Source organism: Schistocerca serialis, chromosome 3 (genome assembly GCF_023864345.2).
Source record: "Schistocerca serialis cubense isolate TAMUIC-IGC-003099 chromosome 3, iqSchSeri2.2, whole genome shotgun sequence".
Classification (NCBI taxonomy): domain Eukaryota; kingdom Metazoa; phylum Arthropoda; class Insecta; order Orthoptera; family Acrididae; genus Schistocerca; species Schistocerca serialis.
Window position 1 is genome coordinate 459718395 of NC_064640.1, and position 26340 is coordinate 459744734.

The 26340-nt window shown below is 42.9% G+C and overlaps 1 protein-coding gene and 1 pseudogene across 2 annotated transcripts in view; both read left to right on the forward strand.

The window, feature by feature from the left end:
- Positions 1–26340, forward strand: part of LOC126470361 (tolloid-like protein 1) — a 595917-nt gene that overhangs the window by 295192 nt on the left and 274385 nt on the right. For both annotated transcript variants that reach the window (XM_050098158.1, XM_050098159.1), the window contains exon 3: positions 24421–24627. In XM_050098158.1, the coding sequence (XP_049954115.1) occupies positions 24421–24627 (207 nt within the window). The remainder of the gene's footprint in view (positions 1–24420; positions 24628–26340) is intronic.
- On the forward strand, positions 7031–7148 carry LOC126471882 (5S ribosomal RNA; annotated as a pseudogene).

The window sequence follows — 26340 nt, forward strand, 5'->3', positions numbered from 1 at the left end:
CTCAGAGCCATTTGAACCAAGCCAGTGTGTCTAGCATGCAGACAGGTTTGTTGCTGGCCCTCAACTGGCCTCCTTCTAAGTAACATATGGCATCACTGGCACGGAGGTAGAACCAGCTTTCATCGGAAAACACAACAGACCTCCAGCCTGCATTCTAATGAGCTCTCGCTTGACACCGCTGAAGTCGCAAATGGCAGTGGTTCGGGGTCAGTTGAATGCACGCTACAGAGTGTCTGGCTCGGAGCTGTCGTTGAAGTAATCTATTCTTAACAGTTAGTTGTGTCACTGTGGTGCCAAGTGCTTATCAAATTTCTGATACAGGTGCAGTACGATGCACCAGAGACATACGTCCAACATGATGGTCTTACCTCTCGATAATGCCACGTGGTAGTCCGGAGCCCGGTCATCTTTCGACCATATATTCTCGTGAATACCGCTGCCGACAGTCATGCACAGCGGCTGCCGAGTCTTTGTGCAGTATCGCAATACAAACATCCAGAATCTCGTAGCCGTATTACACGACCTCGTTCAACATCAGTGAGGTGTTGATAATGGCGTGTTTGTCAGCTTAAAGGCATTTTTGACTAACATCAACTCGCCATGTCCGACCTCAAAGGTAACTAACGCTCATGACTACTATATCGTGTATTTAAAGCAAACCTGGTTTGCATCCTCAGAGTGGCGCTACTAGCGCCACTCTTATGTGACCGGTGAGAAATTTGAATAGACATTATATTGTAGATGCAGAAACGCGGCTAAAAACTTTCGTTTATATCATACTACTCCTTCGTGGTGTTGCGATTTTTCTTCATTATTATACAGGGTGATTCAAAAAGAATACCACAACTTTAAAAATGTGTATTTAATGAAAGAAACATAATATAACCTTCTGTTATACATCATTACAAAGAGTATTTAAAAAGGTTTTTTTTCACTCAAAAACAAGTTCAGAGATGTTCAATATGGCCCCCTCCAGACACACGAGCAATATCAACCCGACACTCCAACTCGTTCCACACTCTCTGTAGCATATCAGGCGTAACAGTTTGGATAGCTGCTGTTATTTCTCGTTTCAAATCATCAATGGTGGCTGGGAGAGGTGGCCGAAACACCATATCCTTAACATACCCCCATAAGAAAAAATCGCAGGGGGTAAGATCAGGGCTTCTTGGAGGCCAGTGATGAAGTGCTCTGTCACGGGCTGCCTGGCGGCCGATCCATCGCCTCGGGTAGTTGACGTTCAGGTAGTTACGGACAGATAAGTGCCAATGTGGTGGCGCTCCATCCTGCTGAAATATGAATTGTTGCGATTCTTGTTGGAGCTGAGGGAACAGCCAATTCTCTAACATCTCCAGATACTGTAGTCCAGTTACAGTAGCACCTTCGAAGAAAAAGGGACCAAAAACTTTATTGGCTGAAATGGCGAACAAATGTACAACTAAATCAAACTTTATAGCTCCCTTAATTCGCCGACAGATAGTGCTTAGCTCTGCCTTTTGTCGTTGCAGAGTTTTAAATTCCTAAAGTTGTGGTATTATTTTTGAAACACCCTGTATATATGGTGGCTTTAACGCAAATAATACATTATTTTGACTTTGGTGGCCATTCAAATTAAGGTTACTTAATTTTTTGCTGCATATCTGTGAACTTGACGCCATTTTTATACAGCTGACTGCCTTTTTTAATTCTACCCTGAGATTGGCTGGGGAGAGGGGGAGGGGCACGAGATACAAAACACATCTGGGCTAGTTCTACCATCCTGTATTTTTATTTTATTCTATTTCTTTATTGAAACTACATTCTGAGTGTTTGTCTGACTTTAATACTACACTGTGACTGGATGGAGAGAAGGGGCAAGGAGGAAGGGCGGGCACGATGGCTTCGTGACATCATTGATAAGGATGATGAAGTCACTGACAGGGATGATGAAGTCACTGACAAGGATGATGATGTCACTGACAAGGATAATGATGTCACTGATAAGGATAATCTTGTCACTGGTAAGAGTGATGATGTCCCTGTTGAGTACGTTAATGTCATTGATAAGGAGGGTGGCGCTTGTGATGTCATGGGTAGGTCAATGACTTCAGTGCATGGTATAAAAAAAGTGGTCAAGAACATACAGCGTAAACAAAGTGTCGCAGTATGCCCATAGACATACTGCCTTCTCTCCACTGGTACGATTCTACTCTGTTAGAGTGTTTATTTAGGTGAAGCGGAAGTCAGCTCATGCTGGATACCGTAACATTGTGTTTTTTGTTGACTTTTACTATCGATCACCAAGAATATTCTGTTAGTATCACCTCCTTCCCTTGTCCACTTCAAACTAAAGTGCTCATAAAACATGATTATGAGTTTATACGAGTAAAAGTCTTACAGCAATAAGAAATATATTCACAGCCACAATGACAGTACCAAAAACTCTTCAGAGAACAATTTTACAGTTTAAACGCTCCTATCCAGTGTCCAGATTAGTCAAATCATTTACGATTATGGATGCTACAAGTCGTCTAGCGCTCCAATTAGTGTAACCAGTGAAATCACTCTGTTGTCTCGTTACTGCTGTTCAGGCAAAGATAATGGAGAGGTCCTTTCGTAAGTCCCAACTACAAATTTTTCTCGAATATTGGTTCAAATGGCTCTGAGCACTATGCGACTTAACTTCTGAGGTCATCAGTCACCTAGAACGTAGAACTAATTAAACCTAACTAACCTAAGGACATCACACACATCCATGCCCGAGGCAGGATTCGAACCTGCGACCGTAGCGGTCTCTCGGTTCCAGACTGTAGCCCCTAGAACCGAACGGCCACTTTGGCCGGCTTCGAATATTGTTTTACCTGTAAAAGATCCTTAATACTTCAGAGCGTTACTTTGTTGCCAATATTTAGGCGACATACTTTCCACGAAACCATTTTCATTTCACTCAAGTATCTCATAAAAAATGTGTCATTCGTCAGGTTATTTGCAAAAGAGATGCGAACTTTTAATTTTGGTAGTCTAAAAAATTGGTAGACAACGATTGTCAAAACTGTTAAATGTCATAATCCTGGCTCGTAGAATTATGGGTGTGTTGGACGCTATCGAAACAGATTGCAAACAGTTTTCGAGCTATACTGCACAACGAAAGTTTTCTTCATATAACTGCTTGTTATGACTTTAATGTTACATAGTTGTTGATAGTAAGGAACAAGATGTTATTCCAATATTTTTCATTTCGTTATAGCCAGGATAAAATCCTATGTCATCGGATCACCTCATGTTTCAGTTGTTCATATTTACTACGAGAATTTCTTAGAAACACTCGGTAGGAAATTATTTATTAAGACACGTAAGCCCTTCAAATCTATGTTTTACGCCAGTTCATTACAGACTGCACATCATGTTAACTAATAATAACATGTATAATCTTTAACTACTCATCGAATTCCCTAAGCGACTTTCGACCACTTTCTAAGTTCATTTTACTAACGTGGTACTACAAATTAATTTCCTGTAACCATAATTGTTTCTGTACCTGAAGACATAGTGAAAATACAGCTAAGGACAATGTCTGCTACCCGTAGTAGCCTACCATAGACTGGAAATGGTAGGTGGAATATTCGCATTTCGAAGGAAGCATTTGCCGTATGCGGCGCTTTTGATACTGTTTGCATTTATCGTCACAGAACATATCGCTAATGAGCTGGCTCAAATAGGGCCTGAATAAATGAGCCGAGCTGAAACATTTCATGAGTACATTGCCTTTCAGGTTATTCTCCATCTTTACCTCTCTCTTCTGCTCTCGTCTCTTCTCTTTTCTTCTCGCCCTTCTGATGCTCATAGGTGTGAAAAAGAGAGGGGAGTAAATAAAAAGAGAGGCTCGAGCACGCAAATCTGTGCGTGGATTGCGTACACAGCAGTCGAGATTACGCGTGTGAGGTGTAGGGCTTACTCAGGTAGTCTGCAATGGAACAACGGGCTTACACGAACAGGAATTTCCGGGAGAAATTAGTTAATTAGGTGCCTCGAGTTTCAGTTTTCGCAATTCAAAAATAAGGCAAAGAGGTAAATAAATCTTCTTAAAATAAAGATGAACAGTGAATCTCAAATATCCCTTAATTTTGTCGAGAGTGAAAATTAATTGGAATGTGTTGATTACTTACACTCCATCGTAAATTCACTCATGTTCAGAAAAAAAACATAACACGTTGAACGACTAAAGACAGGGAGTTCATATTCACAGGGCATGTACATTAGTGTATTCTGCAGAAATGATAGGAGTTTCAGTCATCTTGGTTCAGCATGTGCCCTGTCGCCTAGTAGGTACAGGGTCCGCCATGGGCAATGACAACTTGTTCCATGCGTGATGGCATCGACGTGTATAAAGCGCCAATGGCGTCCAGTGGTATATCCATCCATGTTGGATTCACCTGGTTCCAAAGCTCATCTGTGGTGGTTGGCATAGGGTTACAGCGCTACACCCGTCATTTCATCATATCCCACACATTTTCGATTGGCGCTAATTCTGGTGATCTGGCGGGCCAAGGCGAAAGGTTGACGTCCTGTAACACCAAGAAGGTACGTGTTCGTACAGCAACATATAGTCGTGCATTGTCTAGCTGAAAAATGGTGTCTGGGGTGTTGTGCAGAAAGGATATGACTGTGAGTATCAGGATGTCACTCACGTAGGTCATATTGGTCACAGTCCCCTGGACACACACCAACTGCGGTTTGTGATTATACCCAATAGCACCTCACATCATAAAGTCTTGTATGTCTTGTGCGAATGCAGGCACTGTGATGCCGCTCCCTCTTATCTGTGGCGGACCAAAATGCGGCCATCATTTTCAAGCAAACAGAACCGGGATTAGTTCTGAAACACTATCTAATGCTTTTCATGTCCACAGTGACTTCGTTCCATACACCACTGTCGTGTAGCATGTTTCTGCACTTCGTCAAAGGTAGGCGGAGATGTGGACGACGTGCACGTAACCCATGCCGTAATAAACGGCGACTGACTGTCACACCTGATAGTGTACGATGTGTTACATTGTTTCACTGTTGCATCAGAGCCGAGGAAGACACAGATCTGTCCTGCAATACCATTCGGTTGAGGTGTCGATCTTCTTGGGGTATGGTCTGGATGGTGCGACTTGAACCATCTCGATGTTCTCTACGGCATCCGTGAACCATTCTGCTCACACCCGTTGCACTGCCGAAACACTTCGTCCCACACGAGCAGCAGTTTCCCGGATGGATGAATCAGATTCTCCCATGCCAATAATGTGTGCACTTTCAAATTCACTAATTTGACGATGCGGTTCACGCATACGTCTTTGAGGCACCCTGCACGCCTGCTCTAGTTACACTGATCCATTACGCTCGGTTTATAGTGACATTGAAAGCTGCAGGCACTTTTTACCGGTAGATGGTGTTGCGCTGCCATACCGATGTTGACCATGAACACGCTGACTGACATGGTTCAAATGCAGCTCATTTCTGCAAGAACATACTAACGTGCATATCCTGTGAATATGAACGTCCTGTCTAAAGTAGTTCAGGATGTTCTGTCTTTTCTGAACATGAGTGAAAATTGGACGCCATAAAATGATAAAAAATTGCTCTCGATTTTCTTCGCGAGTTTTTGTATGGGCAACCAATTTTGTGCCTTCTATTTCTTCAGATGAGACTATATACACACATCAAAAAAAGTTTTGCATCACCCCGGTTCCCAGAACTCATGAAGACAGACGTTGACTGTGGATATTGTATCACAGACACAGTCCCTTTGACTGTTGAGAGATGTCACTAAACCCGCCCAAAGATGTAAACAACCATGCATGAGCAGCACCTATTAGACGGAGAGGATCCGACAGCCGATGAATTCCAGTCATTCCACCAGGAAGGAGGTACACGGCTCGTGTTGTCTGTAGTTCAACCATCCCTAGACGGCCAATACAACTGTTCGATCGCGTCTGCATTGGTACTTTGTGCCATGAAGGGCTCTCAACAAGGGAAATATCCTCGGAGTGAATCAAAGTGATGTTGTTCGGACATGGAGGAGATACAGAGAGATAGGATCTGTCGATGACATGCCTCGCTCAGGCCGCCCAATGGCTATTACTGCTGTGGACGACCGCTACCTACGGATTATGGGTGGGAGGAACCCTGACACCAACGCCACCATGTTGAATAATGCTTTTCGTGCAGCCACAGGACGTCGTGTTACGACTCAAACTGTGCGCAATGCCGAATGGACTGCTCAGGATTGACATCACGTTCTCTTCACCTATGTGTCGCATATGCCTACAGAGAGACAATCGTCGGAGACGTGTTTGGAGGCAACCTGGTCAGACTGAACGCCTTAGACACACTGTCCAACGAGTGCAGCAAGGTGGAGGTTCCCTGCTGTTTTGGGGTGTTGTTATGTGGGGCCGGCGTACGCCGCTGGTGGTCATGGAAGGCGCCGTAACAGCAGTACGATACGTGCATGCCATCCCCAGATCGATAGTGCAACCATATCGGCAGCGTATTGGCGAGGCATTCGTCTTCATGGACGACAATTCGCATCTCCATCGTGCACATTTTGTGAATGCCTTCCTTCAGGATAACGACATCGCTCGACTAGATTGGCAAGCATGTTCTCCAGACTTGCCTGGGATAGATTGAAAAGGGCTGTTTATGGACTACGTGACCCACCAACCACTCTGAGGGATCTACGCCGAATCGCCGTTGAGAAGTGGGACAATCTGGATCAACAGAGCCTTGGTGAACTTGTGGATAGTATGCCACGACGAATACAGGCATGCATCAATGCAAGAGGACGTGCTACTGGATATTAGAGGTACCGGTGTGTAAAGCAATCTGGACCACCACCTCTTAAGATCTCGGTGTATGGTGGTACAACATGCAATGTGTGGTTTTAATGAGCAATAAAAAGGGCGGAAGTGATGTTTATGTTGATCTCTGTTCCAATTTTCTGTGCAGGTTCCGGAACTCTCGCAGCCGAGGTGATGCAAAACTATTTTGATGTGTGTATTTACTATTTGGCAACGGCCTTGCCGCAGTGGATACACCGGTTCCCGTCAGATCACCGACGTTAAGCGCTGTCGGGCGTGGCCGGAACTTGGATGGGTGACCGTCCAGGCCGCCATGCGCTGTTGCCATTTATCGGGGTGCACTCAGCCCCGTAATTGCAAACTGAGGAGCTACTCGACCGAATAGTAGCGGCTCCGGTCATAACGATCGGGAGTGCGGTGAGCTGACCACACGCCCTTCGTATCCGCATCCTCAGATGAGAATGACACGGCGGTCGGATGGTCCCGATGGGCCACTTGTGGCCTGAAGACGGAGTGCTTTTTTATTTACTATTTAATGCTTCTTAATGATTGTCTTTGAAAACAACAGTGGAATGACGTAGGCAGCTGAGAACCTGACTGTAACCCAACAAACAACGTGGGAAAATCTGTTTTTATTTTTACTTTTTTATTTATTTTTATTTTTTTGTAAAAACATAAAATGTTTCTTTATATATTTGTGCGAAGACTCTATACCATGACCTATATAGTATGGAGAACCACATCCTTGTTTTAACGAAGTTCCTGTTCCTTCATTGTGCCATCTAGCTTTGTAAAAAAGTGTATGTGACTCAAATGAACTTCGTATCCCAGCTTAGATCCACGAGAATGTAGAAACGATTAGGATTACAGAACTGTACATGATCTATGACTTCGAGAGTTCATTACGATGAGGATCATCACGCGCTGCAATCAGACCCTATTAACCATGGAGTCACAGATTGTCTGGAAAATTCCTGGGGCTTCTATTTCTGTCTATACAGCATCAACAGCGGTTGCTAGTGGATCGTAACGGACAAGCTGCAGACCGACTGTGACTGGAAAAAAGCACAGGTCATTCCCGTTTTCAAGAATGGTCGTCGAACACACACAAAGCTATAGGTCTATGTCTCTGACGTCCGTCAGTTCTAGAATTTTGGAACATTCTTTATCCTCTCGTATTATGACAATTCTGGGCTACGAAAACAATGGTCTCGAGAAACCCAGCACGCTCTGTTTGCCTACGAGACCCAGAAACCAGTAGGTACAGGCACCCAAGTGGAAGCTGTGTTCCTTGTCTTCCGGGAAGCATTCAATACATTTCAATACGAGCATACGCAATATCAGACCTGCTGTGTGACTGAACTGAAGAGTTTCTAGTAAACAGAATGCAGCATGTGATTCTGAACCGAGAGAAGTCCCCAGACATGTAAGGAATCTTGGGCGTGACTCAGGGGAGTATTATAGGAGCATTACTTTTCACTATATATATATAAATGACCTAGTAGATAACGTCGGAAGTTCCGTGAGGCTTTTCGCTGATTATGCTGTTGTACACAGAGAAGTCGCGGCGCTAGAAAACTATAGCGAAATGCAGAAAGACCTGCAGATGATCGATGCATGGGGCGGAGTGGCAGTTGACCCTCATCATAAACAATTGTAACATATTGCGAATACAAAGATAGAAAGACCCTTTGTTATATGATTAAAAAATTTCAGGACAATCACTGAAAGCAGTTACTTCCATAAAATATCTAGGAGTATGCGTATGTAGGTTCAAAATGGTTCAAATGGCTCTGAGCACTATGGGACTCAACTGCTGAGGTCATTAGTCCCCTAGAACTTAGAACTAGTTAAACCTAACTAACCGAAGGACATCACAAACATCCATGCCCGAGGCAGGATTCGAACCTGCGACCGTAGTGGTCTTGCGGTTCCAGACTGCAGCGCCTTTAACCGCACGGCCATTTCGGCCGGCTATGCGTGTGGAGGAATCTGAATTGAAACGACCACATAAAAGCCAGTAAGGCGGATGCTAAAATGAGATTCATTGGAGGAATACTCGGGAAATGTAATTCATCAACATAGGAAGTGGCTTACAAAACACTCATTCGACCGATACTTGAATATTGCTCATCAGAATGAGATCCGTGCCAGATAGGCCTGACAGAGGAAATAGAGAAGATCGAAAGAAGAGGAGCACGTTTCGTTGCAGATTAATTCAGGAGGCACGAAAGCGTTACAGAGATGATCAACCAATTCAAATAGCAGACACTGCAAAAGAGGCGTTCTGCATCACAGAGTGGTTTATTGTTAAAGTTCCGAGGTCGTACGTTACTAGACGAGTTAACAAAGATATTGCTTCCTCCTACATATATCTTGCGGAGGGGCCATGAAGATAAAATTAGAGATACCAGGTCACGTAGAGGCTTACCGGCAAGCGTTATTGCCACGAACTCTTCGCGACTGGAAAAGGAGAGGGAGTGAAGTGACATTGGTACAAAAAGTACCCTCCGCCACACCCCATAAGGTGAATTGTGGAGTATAGATATAGATGTAAATGTACCGCATGCATTAGATTAGTGACGTTGAGATGTGTGACTTAGGGCAGGCAGGAAAAGGTGTGGACGGGGCCTAATCAGTTACCGTTGGTTGCACAGTAAACACGTACACTTTACTTAAGGAATTCATTTTGAAAAAAGAATAATTTTGAAAAAAGTTGACAGTAACACAAGATACACTGACGGCTGAAGGCCTTATTACGAAAGAATTCAAAATTATTTGTCGGCTGAAGGCCACAAGCAATACTTCAGAACAATTAACGGCCGAAGGCCTGAATTACAAATGAGGAAGACAATTACACGCTGAAAATACCAAGATAATTTTTAAAACAATCATTAAAAAAATGGTTGTAACGCAAGCTACACTGGCGGCTGAAGGCCGTATTACGAAAGAATTCAAATTATTTGTCGGATGGAGGCCACGAGCAATAGGAATAATTTAAACAAAATCTTATTTCTAAACAATTGACACAATCAAACCAAAGGGCGTGATTCACAGACAGTGCTCCAAGGATAGACCTGAGAAAAGTCCCTACAGCTGCCTAAGCGGTGCCGGCCGGAGTGACCGAGCGGTTCTAGGCGCTTCAGTCTGGAACCGCGCGACCGCTACGGTCGCAGGTTCGAATCCTGCCTTGGGCATGGATGTGTGTGATGTCCTTAGTTTAGTTAGGTTTAAGTAGTTCTAAGTTCTAGGGGACTGATGACCTCAGATGTTAAGTCTCATAGTGCTCAGAGGCATTTGAACCATTTTCCTAAGTGGTGAGACAGGCAGCCAAGAGTTATGCTCACTTAACGGATGGCAACTCAAATTAGGAACGGCTTAAACGCGGACCAACACACTCGCAAAATCGACCTAAGATGCGATAACCAAAACCACGGTAGAATAACATTAGCATCGTCAAATGACAAGCATTTAAGTACTCAAGTTGGCTCCATCAACAGGGTTAAGACCACTGAGACAACCGACCGAACGACCAACCATCAGTCGTTGCCAATCAAGTCACGCAAGTGAAACGTCGGAGTACAAAACCGCCAACTGACAGCTTGATGGCATGAGGTCACTTCGACGGACGGACACACACACAACGGTGGAAATATCGCTACTCGGATTTAACGATCCATTCAAACTGATCTAGGTGAATCGGATCCCCGATGTGGTCGCCCTCCATGGCGACCACATCCTTCGATCGAGCAGTGCACGTGTGTCGGCAGCGGTGGTGCCGAGTACCGGTGTTGTGCGGACCTCACTTCCGCCCGTCCTAACCAACTGCTTAATCCAGTTCGCAGACAGCTCATTCAAACCACACAAGATACGCACGGATACCCGAAAACAATTCTACAAACAACTCAGACAATATTAAAACCAGTCACTGTGGAGCAACAGGTCGAATTACAAGTAGACACAAACACAGAAGAGGTCGGAAAATCAAATACACGTCGTCCGCTGAGACGACTGACCGAGCGACCAACCAACGGCTGTTCCCGCTCAAGTCAGGCACTGAAGGATCCCAGCATAAATCGTCGACTGACAACTTATTGCCATGAGGTCACCTCGACGGACTGAGACACACACACACACACACACACACACACACAAACACACACACACACACTTACACACACCAGTGAAGGTTGCATTACTGGAATATAACGATCAATTCAGCTTAAACTCGCTGAACCCGATCCTTGCCGTGGTCGTGCACTCTCACGACCACGTCCTTCCGTCGGGCAGTGCATGTATGGCGCCAGCGGTCGGGCGAGTACTGGCTGTGCAGACTTCACTGCTGCTCCGTCCCCCCAACTGAACTCCGACACACGACGAGCAGGAAATACTTGAGGTCGCTCCAAAGATAGTACCACAGTACTCACTATCGATAAACGCCGCTGCTGCCACTCACGGACAGACAAAGCAAGCAAACGTAGTGGCACCAGTGAGCGCACTAAGAAAATGAGAGGTCACAATCCGAATACACGATGTCAACCTGTCAACGGGACAAACGCGAGCCGGAGCACGGCTCAGGCGTGTTAGAAATGCGTACTGGATAACAGTTGTACATGTAGTTCTTCGAAGAAGATTTGCACATTTCTCGCTAATGTGGCTGTGCATAGTACTGCGGAAACGCAGAATAAGGCAGCGCTCAGTGCATGGATGAGACGATTGCATTTTTTATCCAATAGCGTCCCAAACCGTCATCCCTCTTACTTGTAGCTCAACAGTGCAAGGTATCAGGCTGTGTTCATTATGACAGCGTCTAATACGTATTAGACTATCACACACAAAAGGTAAGTACGGCTTGCCCGAAAATACTCCATTTCGGCAATCATCACGTCACTGACAGCTTTAACGTCCTTGCAGAATACGCCATTTGTGATTCCTTGACTGTGAAAGCCGAAACAGTGGTTTGCCTGACACAAATCCAGTCCAAAACTGAAGACATCGAACCGTCTGCTTAGGTAGGAACAAATGTTAACAGCGCTCTTGACTCAGATCATCAATGTAGACAAATCTGTACAATTTGTTACTGCCATGTGAACAAGATGGTGGCCATCCCATATTATGGCACGTTGCGTGTTTTAGAATTCTTTTGTCACTATAATTTCCATTCACTTGCTCAACAGAAACGTCACTATCGAGGAACCATTTTCTGTACGAGCCGAAATCTCACAATGTAGTAAATAATTTTCCCAGATCCGAGCATTTTGATCAATTATATACACACCGCTAGCCATTGAAATTGCAACACTATGAATGCAACACGCAACAAACGTCAGATTGGCATGAAGTGTACTACATGCTTCGTTATGCAAATTAACCTTTCAGTGCATCCACACAGCATAGCTACGTGTACCGTTATCTATGTTATGTATATAGAGCAACAGTTGTCTGCAGATTACTCACTCAGAAATCGCACATGAATGTTGTCTGTTTGTAAGAAGATCGTGTTCTGCCTCGTGTAAGATGGAAACACGTCTGCCTTATGGGCCGGAATTCGACAGAGAACGATCTATCGAAATTGCGGTTATTGTTCTGCAATATTTGTGCTTTCGTTGGTCGATATCCCACGACTGTCATGCGAATGTGGAATCGATGCTTTTACGAGGGCCATACTCCACGTCATACAATATCTCAACATTCCCACGCGACTAGCGCCTGAGCGGACGTACATAGAAGTGACTAAAGTCATGTGATAGCGATATGCACGTATACAGATGTCAGTAGTATGGATAGACTAGGTATAACAGGGCAGTGTACTAGCAGAACTACCTTTTGTACTCAGGTGATCCATGTGAAAAGGTTTCCTACGTGATTATGACAGCACGACGGAAATTAACGGACTTTGAATATGGAATGGTAGCTGGAGGTAGATGCGTGGGGAATTCCAATTCGGAAAGCGTTAGAGAATTCAACATTCATAGATCCACAGTGTCAAGAGTGTGCAAACAGTACCAAATATCTGGCATTACTTCTCACAAAGGACCATCCAGTAGCTGACGGCCTTCATTTAACGGCCAAGAGCAGCGGCGATTGCGTAGAGTGTCAGTGGTAACAGACAATCAACACTGTGTGGAATCCAGAATGAGAATTACACTCTGCAGCGGAGTGTGCACTGATATGAAACTTCCTGTCAGATTAAAACTGTGTGCCCGACCGAGACTCGAACTCGGGACCTTTGCCTTTCGCGGGCAAGTGCTCTACCCTCTGAGCTACCGAAGCACGACTCACGCCCGCTACTCACAACTTTACTTCTGCCAGTACCTCGTCTCCTACCTTCCAAACTTTACAGAAGCTCTCCTGCGAACCTTGCAGAACTAGCACTCCTGAAAGAAAGGATACTGCGGAGACATGGCTTAGTCACAGCCTGGGGGATGTTTCCAGAATGAGACTTTCACTCGGCAGCGGAGTGTGCGCTGATATGAAACTTCCTGGCAGATTAAAACTGTGTGCCCGACCGAGACTCGAACTCGGGACCTTTGCCTTTCGCGGGCAAGTGCTCTACCATCTGAGCTACCGAAGCACGACTCACGCCCGGTACTCACAGCTTTACTGCTGCCAGTGCCTCGTCTCCTACCTTCCAAACTGTGTGGAATAACTTATGCGGTGAAATCTGGCGTTAATGGCTATGATATCAGGTGACCGACGCGAGTACCTCTGGTAACAGCACAACATGGTCTGCAGCCGCTCCTGGGCTCGTGACCAGATCGGATGGCTCTGAGCACTATGGGACTTAATATCTATGGTCATCAGTCCCCTAGAACTTAGAACTAATTCAAATGGCTCTGAGCACTATGGGACTTAACTACTGTGGTCGTCAGTCCCCTAGAACTTAGAACTACTTAAACCTAACTAACCTAAGGACAGCACACAACACCCAGCCATCACGTGGCAGCCAGATCGGATGGACCTTAGACGAAACCAGTAGCATAGTCAGATGAGTCCCGATTTCAGTTGGTAAGAGCTGATGGTAGGGTTCAAGTGTGGCGCAGAGCCCACGAAGCCATAGACCCAAGTTGTCAACAAGGCACTGTGCAAAGCTTGTGGTGGTTCCATAAATGGTGTGGACTGTGTTTACATGTAATGGACTGGGTCCTCTGGTGCAAGTGAACCGTTCATTGACTGAAAAATAGTTATGCTCATCTACTTGGAGACCTTTTGCAGCCATTCGTCGACTTCATGGTCCCACCAACGATGAAATTTTTATGGATAACAATGCGCCATGTCACCTGGCCACAATTGATCATGATTGTTTCCAAGAACATTCTGGACAATTCGAGCGAATGATTTGGCCACCCAGATTGCCCGACATCAACCCCATCGAACGTTTATGGCACATAATCGAGAGGTCAGTTCGCGCACAAAATCGTGCACCGGCAACACTTTCACAGTTGTGGACGGCTATAGAGGCAGTGTGGTTCAGTATTTCTACAGGGGACTTCCAACGACTTGTTGAGCACATGTCACGAAATATTGCTGCTCTTCGCCGGGCAAAATGAGGTCTGACAATATTAGGAGGAGTCCCATGACTTTTGTCACCTAGTGTATTGTTTGAACGAGCGTGTAGAGTCGTACAATAGTCTCACGTACGTTCAATTACGAAATGAATTTGTTTAGACAGTTCGATGACGTCTGGATTATCACGGACTATCAGCTCCGCAACCCTTATTGCGGCTTCCCGTTACGTAGAAGTGGAGGGTGGTAAGCCGACAGTGCTGAGTCTAACGACGACGTGGGCACAAGGGTGGCACCATGTGATTTTTCAAACGTGTACCGGGTTTGTGCACAGCATCAAGACAGACGAACACATGTGTGGTGACTCCAAGGACAACCATCGTTGACAGACTGAATTCTTCATATGAGTCCTATCTCATAGATATAGATATATCATAGATATAGATCTTCCAGAATGTAATTTGCGAAAACATCGCGAAAAACTAAATTACATTCTAGAAGATAGGTTAACTCCCAGCAAAAAACTTTCACATCAACATCCTTTGGTTACAGATTGCAAGCTACCTGTAGTAATTAAAACAAAAGTGATCCAGAAAATTCATGCACATCAAATGTAAAGGTATTTGCAAAAAGAAATGATCTGTCGTTTGAACTAAAAATGCAAATAATTTTATAATCATTTTAAAAAAATGTTTACATTGCAGAATAAATAAAAACGAAAACCCATAGATGATGGCACAGTGATGCCGAAACATGTTTGGATACTGAGAAAAACGGTGTTTTGCATAACTGGCGGACCTCACATCCAAAACAATTTTAACTACAAGCACGGCCAATACAAGGGGCTGCAAATCAAAAAAATAGTGATTTATTTTTCACGGTTGACAAAGAACAAAAATGTATATATAAACAATCCATTTATATGTCAAAACAGTTAGTGGTGCTGAATTTGTTACAACAAATACGCTCATGCTGTTGCTAAAACAGAATTCTGACTCTCAGTACCCGAGGTCAGGGAAGGTGTACATTTAACGCTGACAGCGATGCGTCGGCACGGGAAGAATAACACTGCCATCTCTTCTTGGAAACAAATTTTACATAGGTGAGCGTTGTCAAAAGTCGTCGCACTCACTTGGTGTACAGATGAAGAAACACTTGATGCTTTCGGGTTAAAAATTGTTACAGATTTCTGAAGATTTCTATGAAGCTCAATATTAGCTGCATCATTTGCTGCAATTATCACGTCTTTGTGCTGATAAGCAGTATCTACCAAATCGTTACCTTTCACAAGAAACACAAACACTTGGGAAACCACAGTTCGTGTTCAACCCATGGATGGCCCGATTTTTCCCAACATTTCAAGTTTCCATTGCAACAGAAACACACGGTTTGATCTTTGTTATCAGTATAATGGAATCCGTCTTCACAGAGTTTGTCTGGACGCTGCCTAATAGCTAATGACGAATCTCTGTAAGACACTAGTATTGCCTCTTATGTCGTGTATTGAAGGTGAGCTAGCCTTATGTTTGACACATGATGCGTTTGAACTGCACGATTGTGTTAGTTCAGGCGATGCATGCACTCTTATTTCTATTCTAGGTGTGGATATCTCCCACAACATGTGTTGAAGTGTTGAACTGCACAATGGGAGGATGAAAACAGCATTCTGTATTCAGGTACACGTAAGAATTTCCCAATACTCAGCGAAATAAAACATGCTTTGAGACTGCGTCAATGCGCAGACGTTGGCAAGTCTTAACATGACGTCGTCTAAACAATTTTAGTCTTCTTCCAACAAGTAAAAGCAAGTTGAGACTTATCAAGTCAATAATTGGAGGGAAATTTACCTGTCCAGTCACGTTAATCTGACCACTTGTCAAAAGCCTGAATAACCACCTTTTGCAGTGCGAATCGCTGCGAGACATGCAGCAAGAGCCAATGAGGGGCTGGAAGGTACCGACAGGGATGTCGACTTGAGTGCCGTGGCCGGCTACGCTAGGATTCTCTGTTGAGAAATCTTGGTGCATGCAGTCGGATGGAAATGGTCCCACAGAGTCTCGATTGGGCTTTAACCTGGGAGTTTGGTGACAAGGGAAGTACGGTAAACTCATCCTGGTTCTCTTCAAACCACACACGAACACTGCAAGCTTTGTGACACGTTGCATTGTCCTGCTGGTGGATGCCATCCTGCAGAGGCAAAACTGCATGTGGGGGTGGACATGGTCCCCAAACATATATGCAAACTCATGTCGATCCGTTGTGTTTTCCACAATGGCGAGATTACCCAGGAAATGCCACGAAAACATTCCCCAGACCATAATGCTTACGACGGTTACTGCAGGGTGTTTGCTTCTAGACGTTTCACCCGATACACGCCAATGGCCATCTGTTCGACAGAGCATAAAACGTGATTCATCTCAAAAGGTCAACTGTCGCCACTGCGTGGACGTCCAGTTGCAATACTGGCGTGTAAATTCCAGCCTTTGTCGCCGTTGAACAGAAATCAGCATGGCTAATGAAGCAGTGCAACAATGTTCGCTGTACAGTCGTTTAACAGATACTGTTGGGAGCCCTTTGGTTCAACTGGGCGGTCAGTTGATCAATAGTTGCGCGTCTATTTGGCCGTACTCATTTCAGCAGCCGTTGTTCACCCATGTCATCTATGGCCCATGGTGCGCAACAGTTGCCTCGGCGTCGGTCTTGGACAGCGCTGTTTTGTCATGCACAGTATATTTTAAACACAGCTGCCCATGAACAGTTCCCAAACTTATCCGCTTTGGAGATCTTCACCCTTGTCCCGAAAGACAATTATCATTCCCCTGGGACATCATATAAATCGTTCCATTTGTGCATTATTGCAGTCACTGCACTGTTTTCCGTGTCACCAGTCCCCCCCCCCCCCCGGCCGGCTTTATATATCCTCCCTCCACTGCTAGTGCTGTGAGTGGTTAGTGTACGTTGACGTCGAACATAGGCGGTGGTCACATTAATGTGACTGGACCGCGTATATTTCCTCTCTCAGGAAATTTAATATGGTGTATAAATCAGAGAGATGATTATGATGAAACAGATGTGGAAGTAGTATTCACTGTCTAAGGCAGTGGTGAAAGATTCCGCTCTGGAACCTCTTATCTTCACCAGTTGCCAAGATGGCATGTGTGCCGTCACACTATCTCCACTAGATCAAGTTCTTACAGAGGGTGTGCTACATTAAAAATTAATCAGATCAAACGAGATAAAAACATTTACATTTATTACACGAAATACTACAGAGACATGTGTTACGGCATGAAGAAAGATAATTACACTAGTAGTGTTTTGGGAAACACTGTTTTCCATCTTGTTATTCGTGATGGTAACCATATCGGTCTTCTGTATTTAAGGGGCATAGTGTTAACTATCTTTGTCAGCTGTTGTTTCAACGTCAAGCGAGTAACAGTGTTATCACAGATCACAATTAATTGCTGGATACTACTGCTTACATAAAATCAAGTTAAGTCTTGGGTCACATATTTGTTTATTAAGGATTTTAAACACACGGGATAACAGCTGTCATCCTGTAAACTGACCATCACTGATCACCAATATCACTAACCATCACTAACTACTGACCATTGTTGAGAACTGACCACTAACCATCTTTGATCTCTGACCATCGTTTGTCCCTAATCATCTTCTATCAACGGTAATCTCTAATCACTGGTCATCTATGATCACTGCCCGTCTTTCATCAGTGACCATCTTTGATCACGGAGCATGATTATTCATTACCCATTATTGACCCAGTGGAATCCATTTGTATGTTTCATACGGGTTCAAAATGAACTGACGAAGATTTAAAAATGACAAAACAAGCTGTTGTCAAAGGTTTTCGCTTTAGAAGGGTCACTGAAAATTTTAAAATACCCTTTTCATTCTAAAAAGCAGATTAAGGGGTCAAAAAGAATCGGAACACAAGACAAACTCATCTTCCTATCACACAGTTCCTGAATAAAACCACCCGGCAATCATCCAACAAACTAATATTATCCATCATCATGTTTCAGTTGGGTAGAAGGTGGACTGCAAAAGATATTAAAACAGCAAAAGAATCTGTTTTTGAAGGTTAATCGATTACGAAGGTCGCTGAAAATTTCCAGATAACTTTTACCACATAACGAATCAGGTTAAGGAGAGGAAATTAATCAGATGCCAGCTTACGAAGAAAATGTGTACTCAATATTGAAGCACACGAAGCTACAGTGTATTTAAAAAATCAACTTTCCATCAGACTTAGTGAGCGGAAATGTAATATAACAATTTCTATACATTCTCTTTCCACTACTTAACACAGATTTAACTAGAACTTATTCTCCGTTTCAGATATTAATGCAGCCGTGCCTAGAAAATCTCATCGGGTTTTGGAAGAAGAATGGAAGATGTGTTTCAACCAGAAGCGTGCACTTTAATCCACTTCTCAGAGTATGGAGCAACTATTCCGAAAGAAGACAGACGAATATACTAAAAACATTGCATTTATGAAAGCAGAAGAAGATGAATACGATGGTGATGGAGGCGAAGAGGAGACAGAAGGTCCACTGGAAATATTTTTTTTTTTTTGTTGAACCAACAGACAAAACACGTGTTACTGTATACAGCATTATTTTTGGACCAACATCAAAAGTCTGAATGACTGGCGAGTCACGAGTAGATGTCGATGGAGTTGATGTAGTAATTCACAACGCGAAACACCTGGAAATCTATTGTTCAAAATTAAATCTTCTGGAAAGATACACACAATACAAGATCTTAAGCATTATGGTAAAATTCGCAATGCTACCAGTGTTCATAAGCAAAGCTATCTTCCCTGCAGACAAGTAAATCTCAATATAGGTTATAAATATATTGTTATCGTTAAGGTTGCGTTAGATATAACTGGTGGATCACAATTGAGAGATGGTGATGACTTACACATAAGCATGGAAGAGAACGCAAATCCAGCCTTGCCTAAAGAAATCTCGCCAGGTTTTGTCAAGGGACAAGAAGAAAATGCAACTCAACAAGCATGCAGTTCAACCTACTTCTCATATATTGACACAGCTATGTAGAAAGGAGACGTACGTAGACAATAAAAGCGATGTTTTTATGAAAACTGACGGTGTATAAGATGAATAGGATCATTACGACGATGAAGATTATGATGAAGATGAAAAGGATGATATCCTTCACAACTGGAAGACAGTCTCCAACAAATCGTTAGCAGGTATCAACCCAAATGAACTGTCAGAGAAATTAATATGCTTATTAGATTTGAAAGCAGGTGTAATGATTCACAGGATAATGAAATACTATCTGTTGACCAGAAACTTCCAGAAACATCGATTATTATCTGAAGATAGAGGAAAAAATTCAGTGGGCAGTAAGAGCATTTGTCGCAATAAATTCAGTAGCACCGAATGGTTTTGACAAGTAAAATGGTTTGTTAATGTATACATTTTTGTACTTTGTTAACTGTGGAAAATAAATCGCTATTATTAAAAGAATGTTATGCGTTTTTTCATAATAGTAGACTTGGGTGTAACACACTTATGTAACGCTTAACAGTGCTGCTTAACCTAAAAGATTTTTATCAGTGGTGTCAATAAGTGAGCTCTAAGTATTTTAATAAGTAATAGAGACGTTTCAGGTACGGCAATATTTAATGTGAAGCAGTACTGTGCTTGCAATGATGCAGCTTTTATTTTGTTCCAGATTTCGAAGAGATCTTGCATATATTACGATAAGCATGCGAGCTATGTGCATTTTAATAGGTAGCACAAAAACTTTACATACTGAAATATTTGATTCTTCAAGCTTTATTCTGCTTGAAAAGTGTAGTAAATCTCACATCACATGACAACTAATTTTATTTATGTTGGAGATACCGTCTCTGACATTGTCTCTCAAGATGTCACGCCTCTCGTCGTCACCATCTTTGGTTGTCCCTCTCTTATGAGTGTGTGTTTACGAACAGTCCACGTCGCTCTGCAATTTAAGGCAACTTATTCCTTCCTAGAATCGAACACCTTTTTCCTCCCTTCCCTAAAAATGTTGTGGTGATGGTACTTATCAGTAGTTCATTACAGGTTTTATTTTAGCAAGCCATGGTTCTAAATGCATCCGTGGTTTTAATTTTCATTAACTGTCGTTTATGGTTTTTTTTTCTTGTGATGTGTTATCTTTGCCCTTCTCTCCTAAACTGGTGCTCAAAGGAAACAACATAAGGTGATTATGGTACACGCATTATCAGACTGAATATGCTTTACGTATTTATATATTAATGTAACGTAAAAATTACATTTTATGGCGTATTTTAGGATATTGTGACATGATATCTGAGGCAAAGCAAATATTTTGAGCCTTACAAAGTTGTTCTTGTACTTACCCTTAACTAGGTCCCAATTATTTTTTGCAATAACTTTTATCGATTACATTTTTCTAGTGATACATTCTGTTCACTCTCCCCTTCACCATGACATACTTTAGAGTTCATAATCATGACAGATACATGTAGAAAATAACTGATATAAACATTGCAATAACCCACATAAATACTGGACATTTTGCACAGTTTGAACACAGTTGGTGTATTTAGATGCTATTTCAACCATATGATGGCTTGCAGAGTATGTATGTAGATGTAGATTACATTTTATGATGCATTTTAGAATACTGGGACAACATAAATGAGGTAAAGTAATTAATTTTAGCCTTTCAATGTCTTTTCTTGTACTTAAGCTCAACTTGGTTCCAGAAAAGCAATATAAACATCCCACTTTTGTATTGCCGATTTTTGTAGACTTTTAGAACATTTTTATATCATATATATGAAAAATAATAAATATAAGGCTCTTGTGTGTCTTAAACCAAGTGTGGTTCATTGAATGAACTTCGATGATATGCTTCTAGTACAGACAGCTGGTGGTGTCAGTGAAAAGAGCTTGGGTTACAGAGATCGAACTTGCATCACTTTTAACATTTGATTGCTCTGTCGGTGACAGCGTGCTGTTTTTATTTCGCGTTTCCAGCGTTTTCGGAAGAGTATTTAAGATAAATCACATGTTCAAAAACTAAATATTCCTAATTTGTTATACAATTTAATAGCAAATTCCGCTTTTAATTATTTACAGAGAAATATGTCATCTCCTCGTTCCAATATTGCATAGTCAATGATATATAGGTTCGATTGAAATTTACTAATGTACCACCGCCTTCCTTGCTCTCGCCCCTTCCCTCCAACGTTCCCAGCGTCTCCTCCAGTCCCACTTTGACCTGTTCACCGCATGTTGCAACCAATGGCTCCTTAAGGTCAATCCCTCCAAGACCCAGGCTGCACCACCCCCTCCTTCCGCCTCCTGGATTTCTACCTTACCATCTATGGCCGCTCCATTGCCCTCACTTCCACCATCAAGTACCTTGGCATCACCCTCGAACGCCGTCTTTCCTGGATCCCCATCTCCTCACAGTCCAAGCCAAGGCACGTAACTGTCTCCGTCTCCTCAAACTCCTCTCTGGTCGAACATGGGGATTATACCCTTCCACTATCCTACATACCTATAAGTCCCTCATCTGCCCCATCCTATGTTGTTCCCATACCGATTGGATCCCCCCCCCCCCCCCCACCTAGTACAGATCTCTCCAAATCCTTGAGCACCATGCACTCCGCCTCACATATTGCATCGATCTCCCGTCCCACATGCGGATCCTTTATGATCTTATTTCCTTCCCACATCTCCTCCAGTTCCTTGAACGAATACAGATCCTATACGTCTCCCACAAACTGGATCTCCCCCATCCTTTGGTTTCCCCCATCCTCTCCCACCCTAGCCTGCTGCTAAGCCTAAACGACAGTGTCCCGCCTGGTCTCCATCTCCACACACTCCATACCCTCGCCCAATATGGCTTCCGCCAACTCCCCCTCCCGGATGATGTCCTCGCGCCTTCCATCTGCCCCTCCTACCAGATCTAATCCCTCCTTCTTCCCCCCCTCCTCAGGGCTCGCTCTCTCCTTCCCTCTCCCCATTCTCTTCTTCCTCCTTTTCCCCTGCTGACCAGCTTTTCACAGCCTCCCCCAGGCTTCTAGCTCCTTTCCTTCTCTCTTCCACCACCCCCCTCCTCCCCCCTCCAGGTTTCCCCCTACCGTCTCCCCCCCCCCCCCTCCGTTTTCTTCATCCCCTCCTACCCTTCACCCTGTGGCAGGTCCCATTCAGTGCAGTGATTTTTAACGTTTTCGTTGTGGTGTCAGTGTTGCTCCAGTGCCGTGTGCAGTGCTACGTTCCACCAGCACCAACAGTGTCGCCAGCATCATTCATTTGTGTTCCCACTGCGGTTTTCTTTGGTTTCATGTCGACTGACAGTGCTCATTCTCTGCATGTGTGTGTGGCTCGCGTCTATGTTGTTTTTAAATCAACCATTTATACTCATCTACTTTTTTTCTTGCTTATTCACCAATTTATAGCATTCTATGTTATGTGTTATTTTCTCATTTCACTTTGTTTTTCTGTAACTCTCTTGGCTGAAGAGCGACATATTGTGCCACTGCCAGCCTGCCCCATTTTGGGGAGTGAAATAACAATAAAGAAAAAAAAATACTAATGTAACTGGTGAGCCAGTCCATAAACAGTTTTTGGAAGTCATTAAGGCAAACATCGTTGACAACACTTTCGTTATGGCAATTCAGATGCTTTGACGTATTTTGTTTCGTGTACTTTCGAGAACAGTCCTGATGGGTTCCATTGTAACAGTAATACTAGGCACTGGTTGGAGGAGAAGAGAGAATTGTACTTTTTTTTTTTGATAAGTGATCCAGGTCGATCGGATAATTGTAATTAGCTCCTGAATTTTAATACTAGGCCCTGATTGGAGAAACAAGAGAGAGAGGTGGAACATTACGCACTGTGAGTGTGTGCTGCTAACTTGGAACTTGAAGTCATTTTCATATTACGTCAGACGTATATATGTGTCGTAAATAATGTAATATGACACCATTTTTACGCCAGAGGTAAATGTCTTTCGGAAATAATTAATATCTCTTACTTTAATGCTAGGCTTAGGTAGTTTTTTCCTGCATATTAGACCTACGCTCTGACTGTCTAATATTAAAGGCGCGAAAGTAATTAGCTGACAGAAGTCAAAGTGACGTCCTCTGATCCTCATGAGATCGAATTCTGGAATAATGGTGAGTTTCCTCAATCATTGTTTCTAAAGATCCTTCCTAAGGTCAGCACTGTTGTTTTATTTCTAGATACTGGTTTTTGTGTAGTGGCTATTAGCGTTGGATGTATCACTGGTTTCCACCATTTATCTGTCGAACTTGTTGACAGTTACGTCGTCAGCTTATAACCGTTGGTGATCTGTTTTTCTTTACTCCTATTGTAACTTGCTTTTTAATTACAGAATGTTTGTGCAGCTTCGTCACTTGTTGCACTACATTTTATTGTAAGTCTTATCAATTAACTGGGGTAGGATTACTACTTGCAGTTTGTATATTTTCGACGTATCGCCTTCTTAGCGGTTTAGTTTTCATTCCAAACTGACTGCGAATTTTTTTTTTTTCATATATCTCCAGTGCTGCTTATCTTATGACATCAGATATGTGTCTTCTATTAGAGCTATATTAAGTTTATACGCTTTTACTGGAGGGTCAGTACAATGTTGATGTCTTTATATCTAGATATTTCCTTGAAGATGTGATTATAATGCCACGAAACCGGTCGGTAAGCACAATGAAAAGGATTCTCATACAGCTGAAGCGGTTTTCTGACTTCCAAGGAGCATGTATTGTTGCCTAAAAATAGCACTCATATTGGCCCTCGCGTCTCTATACATTTATCCAAGCCGCAGATTCATCAAACACCCCACCCCCCCCCCCCAATTTCGGAAGTACCGACCAGTCAGTACATGAAGCTCAAATGAACTGGGCGAAGGTTCATTGAACTCTTTGACAAACAAAATCTTACTTTCAGTTTGCAAGATAGATTTTATTCACATTAATTTCCATGATAGATTAACTAATTTCTCATGAACTGTTTTTATTGATGTCAGTGCATAAAACAGTTACGTTGTGTGGCTCCAGGGTGACCCGGGCAGCGACGGCTCGCAAAGAGCGCGTCTGGGACTTGGGAGTCATCCCGTACGAAATCGACGGCAACTTCAGCGGAGGTCACAAGGCGCTCTTCAAACAAGCCATGCGCCATTGGGAGAACTTCACCTGCATCAAGTTCGTGGAACGCGTGCCGCAGGATCACCCCAACTATATTGTCTTCACAGAACGTCCTTGCGGGTGAGTCGTTGCCACTGCTTCGCTTAACGTCCCTATTATTACGAATATAATTACTGATACTATTAGGGGCTATAATCAGAATAAACCGACAAACTTGGCATAACAATAATTATTCCAAATGAAAAAAATCATAAAGAACAAAGGCATTCACACATTTTTCAACTCTAAACTTGACTGTGTATTCTGCGTAATCGTTTGTTCGACAGATTACGCAAGTAAAGCAGTGCATACCTTCTTTTTCAGATGATTGTGAGCGTATGACAATTCCGATCGACAACTACAATGTGGCATGTTCATTACATAATGAGAAGGTTACCATTTGGAACGGACGGGCAGTGAAGACAATAGCAATATTGAAGGACAGTGAATATACGTAATTCAGACAATGGACGAAAAATCTCAAGCAATTTGCATAGTGAGATTATTCAGACTGTACTAGGTAACTCGTTGCTGCACAAAAAGTGAGCTACGAGAGGAAGGAAGATGCTATGTATTGTCCCATCGACTACACTGTTACTGGATACGGAACATTAGGTCGCATTCAAGATCAGTTTCGAAATAACGAAATAACCTAATCATAATGGTTGCATGCAAACTGAAAACTAGTTCTTCCAAAATATGAAACCACTGACCGATTTCTCTCGTTGAGAGATAAAAGGGGGTGACGGGGAGAGGGTTTAGGGAATCAATTGGACTGAAAAAACAATCACAGCAGCACTCCCGTTTTCTACCCTACAGCGCTTTTGACTGCGTATGATATATAAATTGGAAATAATACAACTGAGTAGTATATTTACATAAGGCATTCCCTGTTACGAGGTGATTTTAGAACCAATATAAGTAGCCCTAAAGACAAACTACATTAAAACTATAAAATTTACAAAAAATAGTTAATTAAGAAGATGATACCATGATAAATTGGAACAACCAGACGTTGAGAGCTTCAGAGGAAGTATTAGACAGCGATTTACTGTAAGAGAGGGAAGGAATATGACAGACAAACAACGGGTAACTTTGGGAAATGAAGTAGTGAAGGCAGCAGAGGTTAAAATAGACAAAACGACTAACACCTAGTAGAAATGCTTTGATAACATCTGAGACATTTAATTTAAGTGACGAAATGAGAAACTAAAAAAAGGCAACAAATGAAACACACCAAATGGAATACAGACGTCTACAAATGCGACTGACAGATAGCGCAAAATTTCTAAGCAGGACACATGCAATGCTATAGAGGAATGCATAAGTAGAGGAAAATTAGTTGCTGCCAATAAGTAAACTAAAGAGATCTTTGGAGAAAAGACAAGCAGGTGTATCAGTATTAAGAACTCAGATTGCAAGCCAGTACTAAGCAAAGAAGGAAAACCTGAAATGTCGAAGGAAGACATAGAATGGCTATACGAATGAGATAAACTTGAAAGCAATATTATAGAATGCAAAGAAAAGTATATAGAATGGGAAGGAGAAGTAAATGAAGACCATATGGGAGATATAACACTACGAGAAGGATTTCACAGAGCATCAAAGACTTTAGGCGAAACAGGGCCCTACAGTAGAAGACATTCCTCTCAATTACTGGAGGCCTTGGGAGAGCTACCCATGACAAAACCATTCCGAGATGTATAACACAGAAAAAATACCCTCAGACTTCAAGAAGAATGTAATAATTCCAGTACCAAAGAGAGCAGATGCTGACAGTTGTGCATATTATTA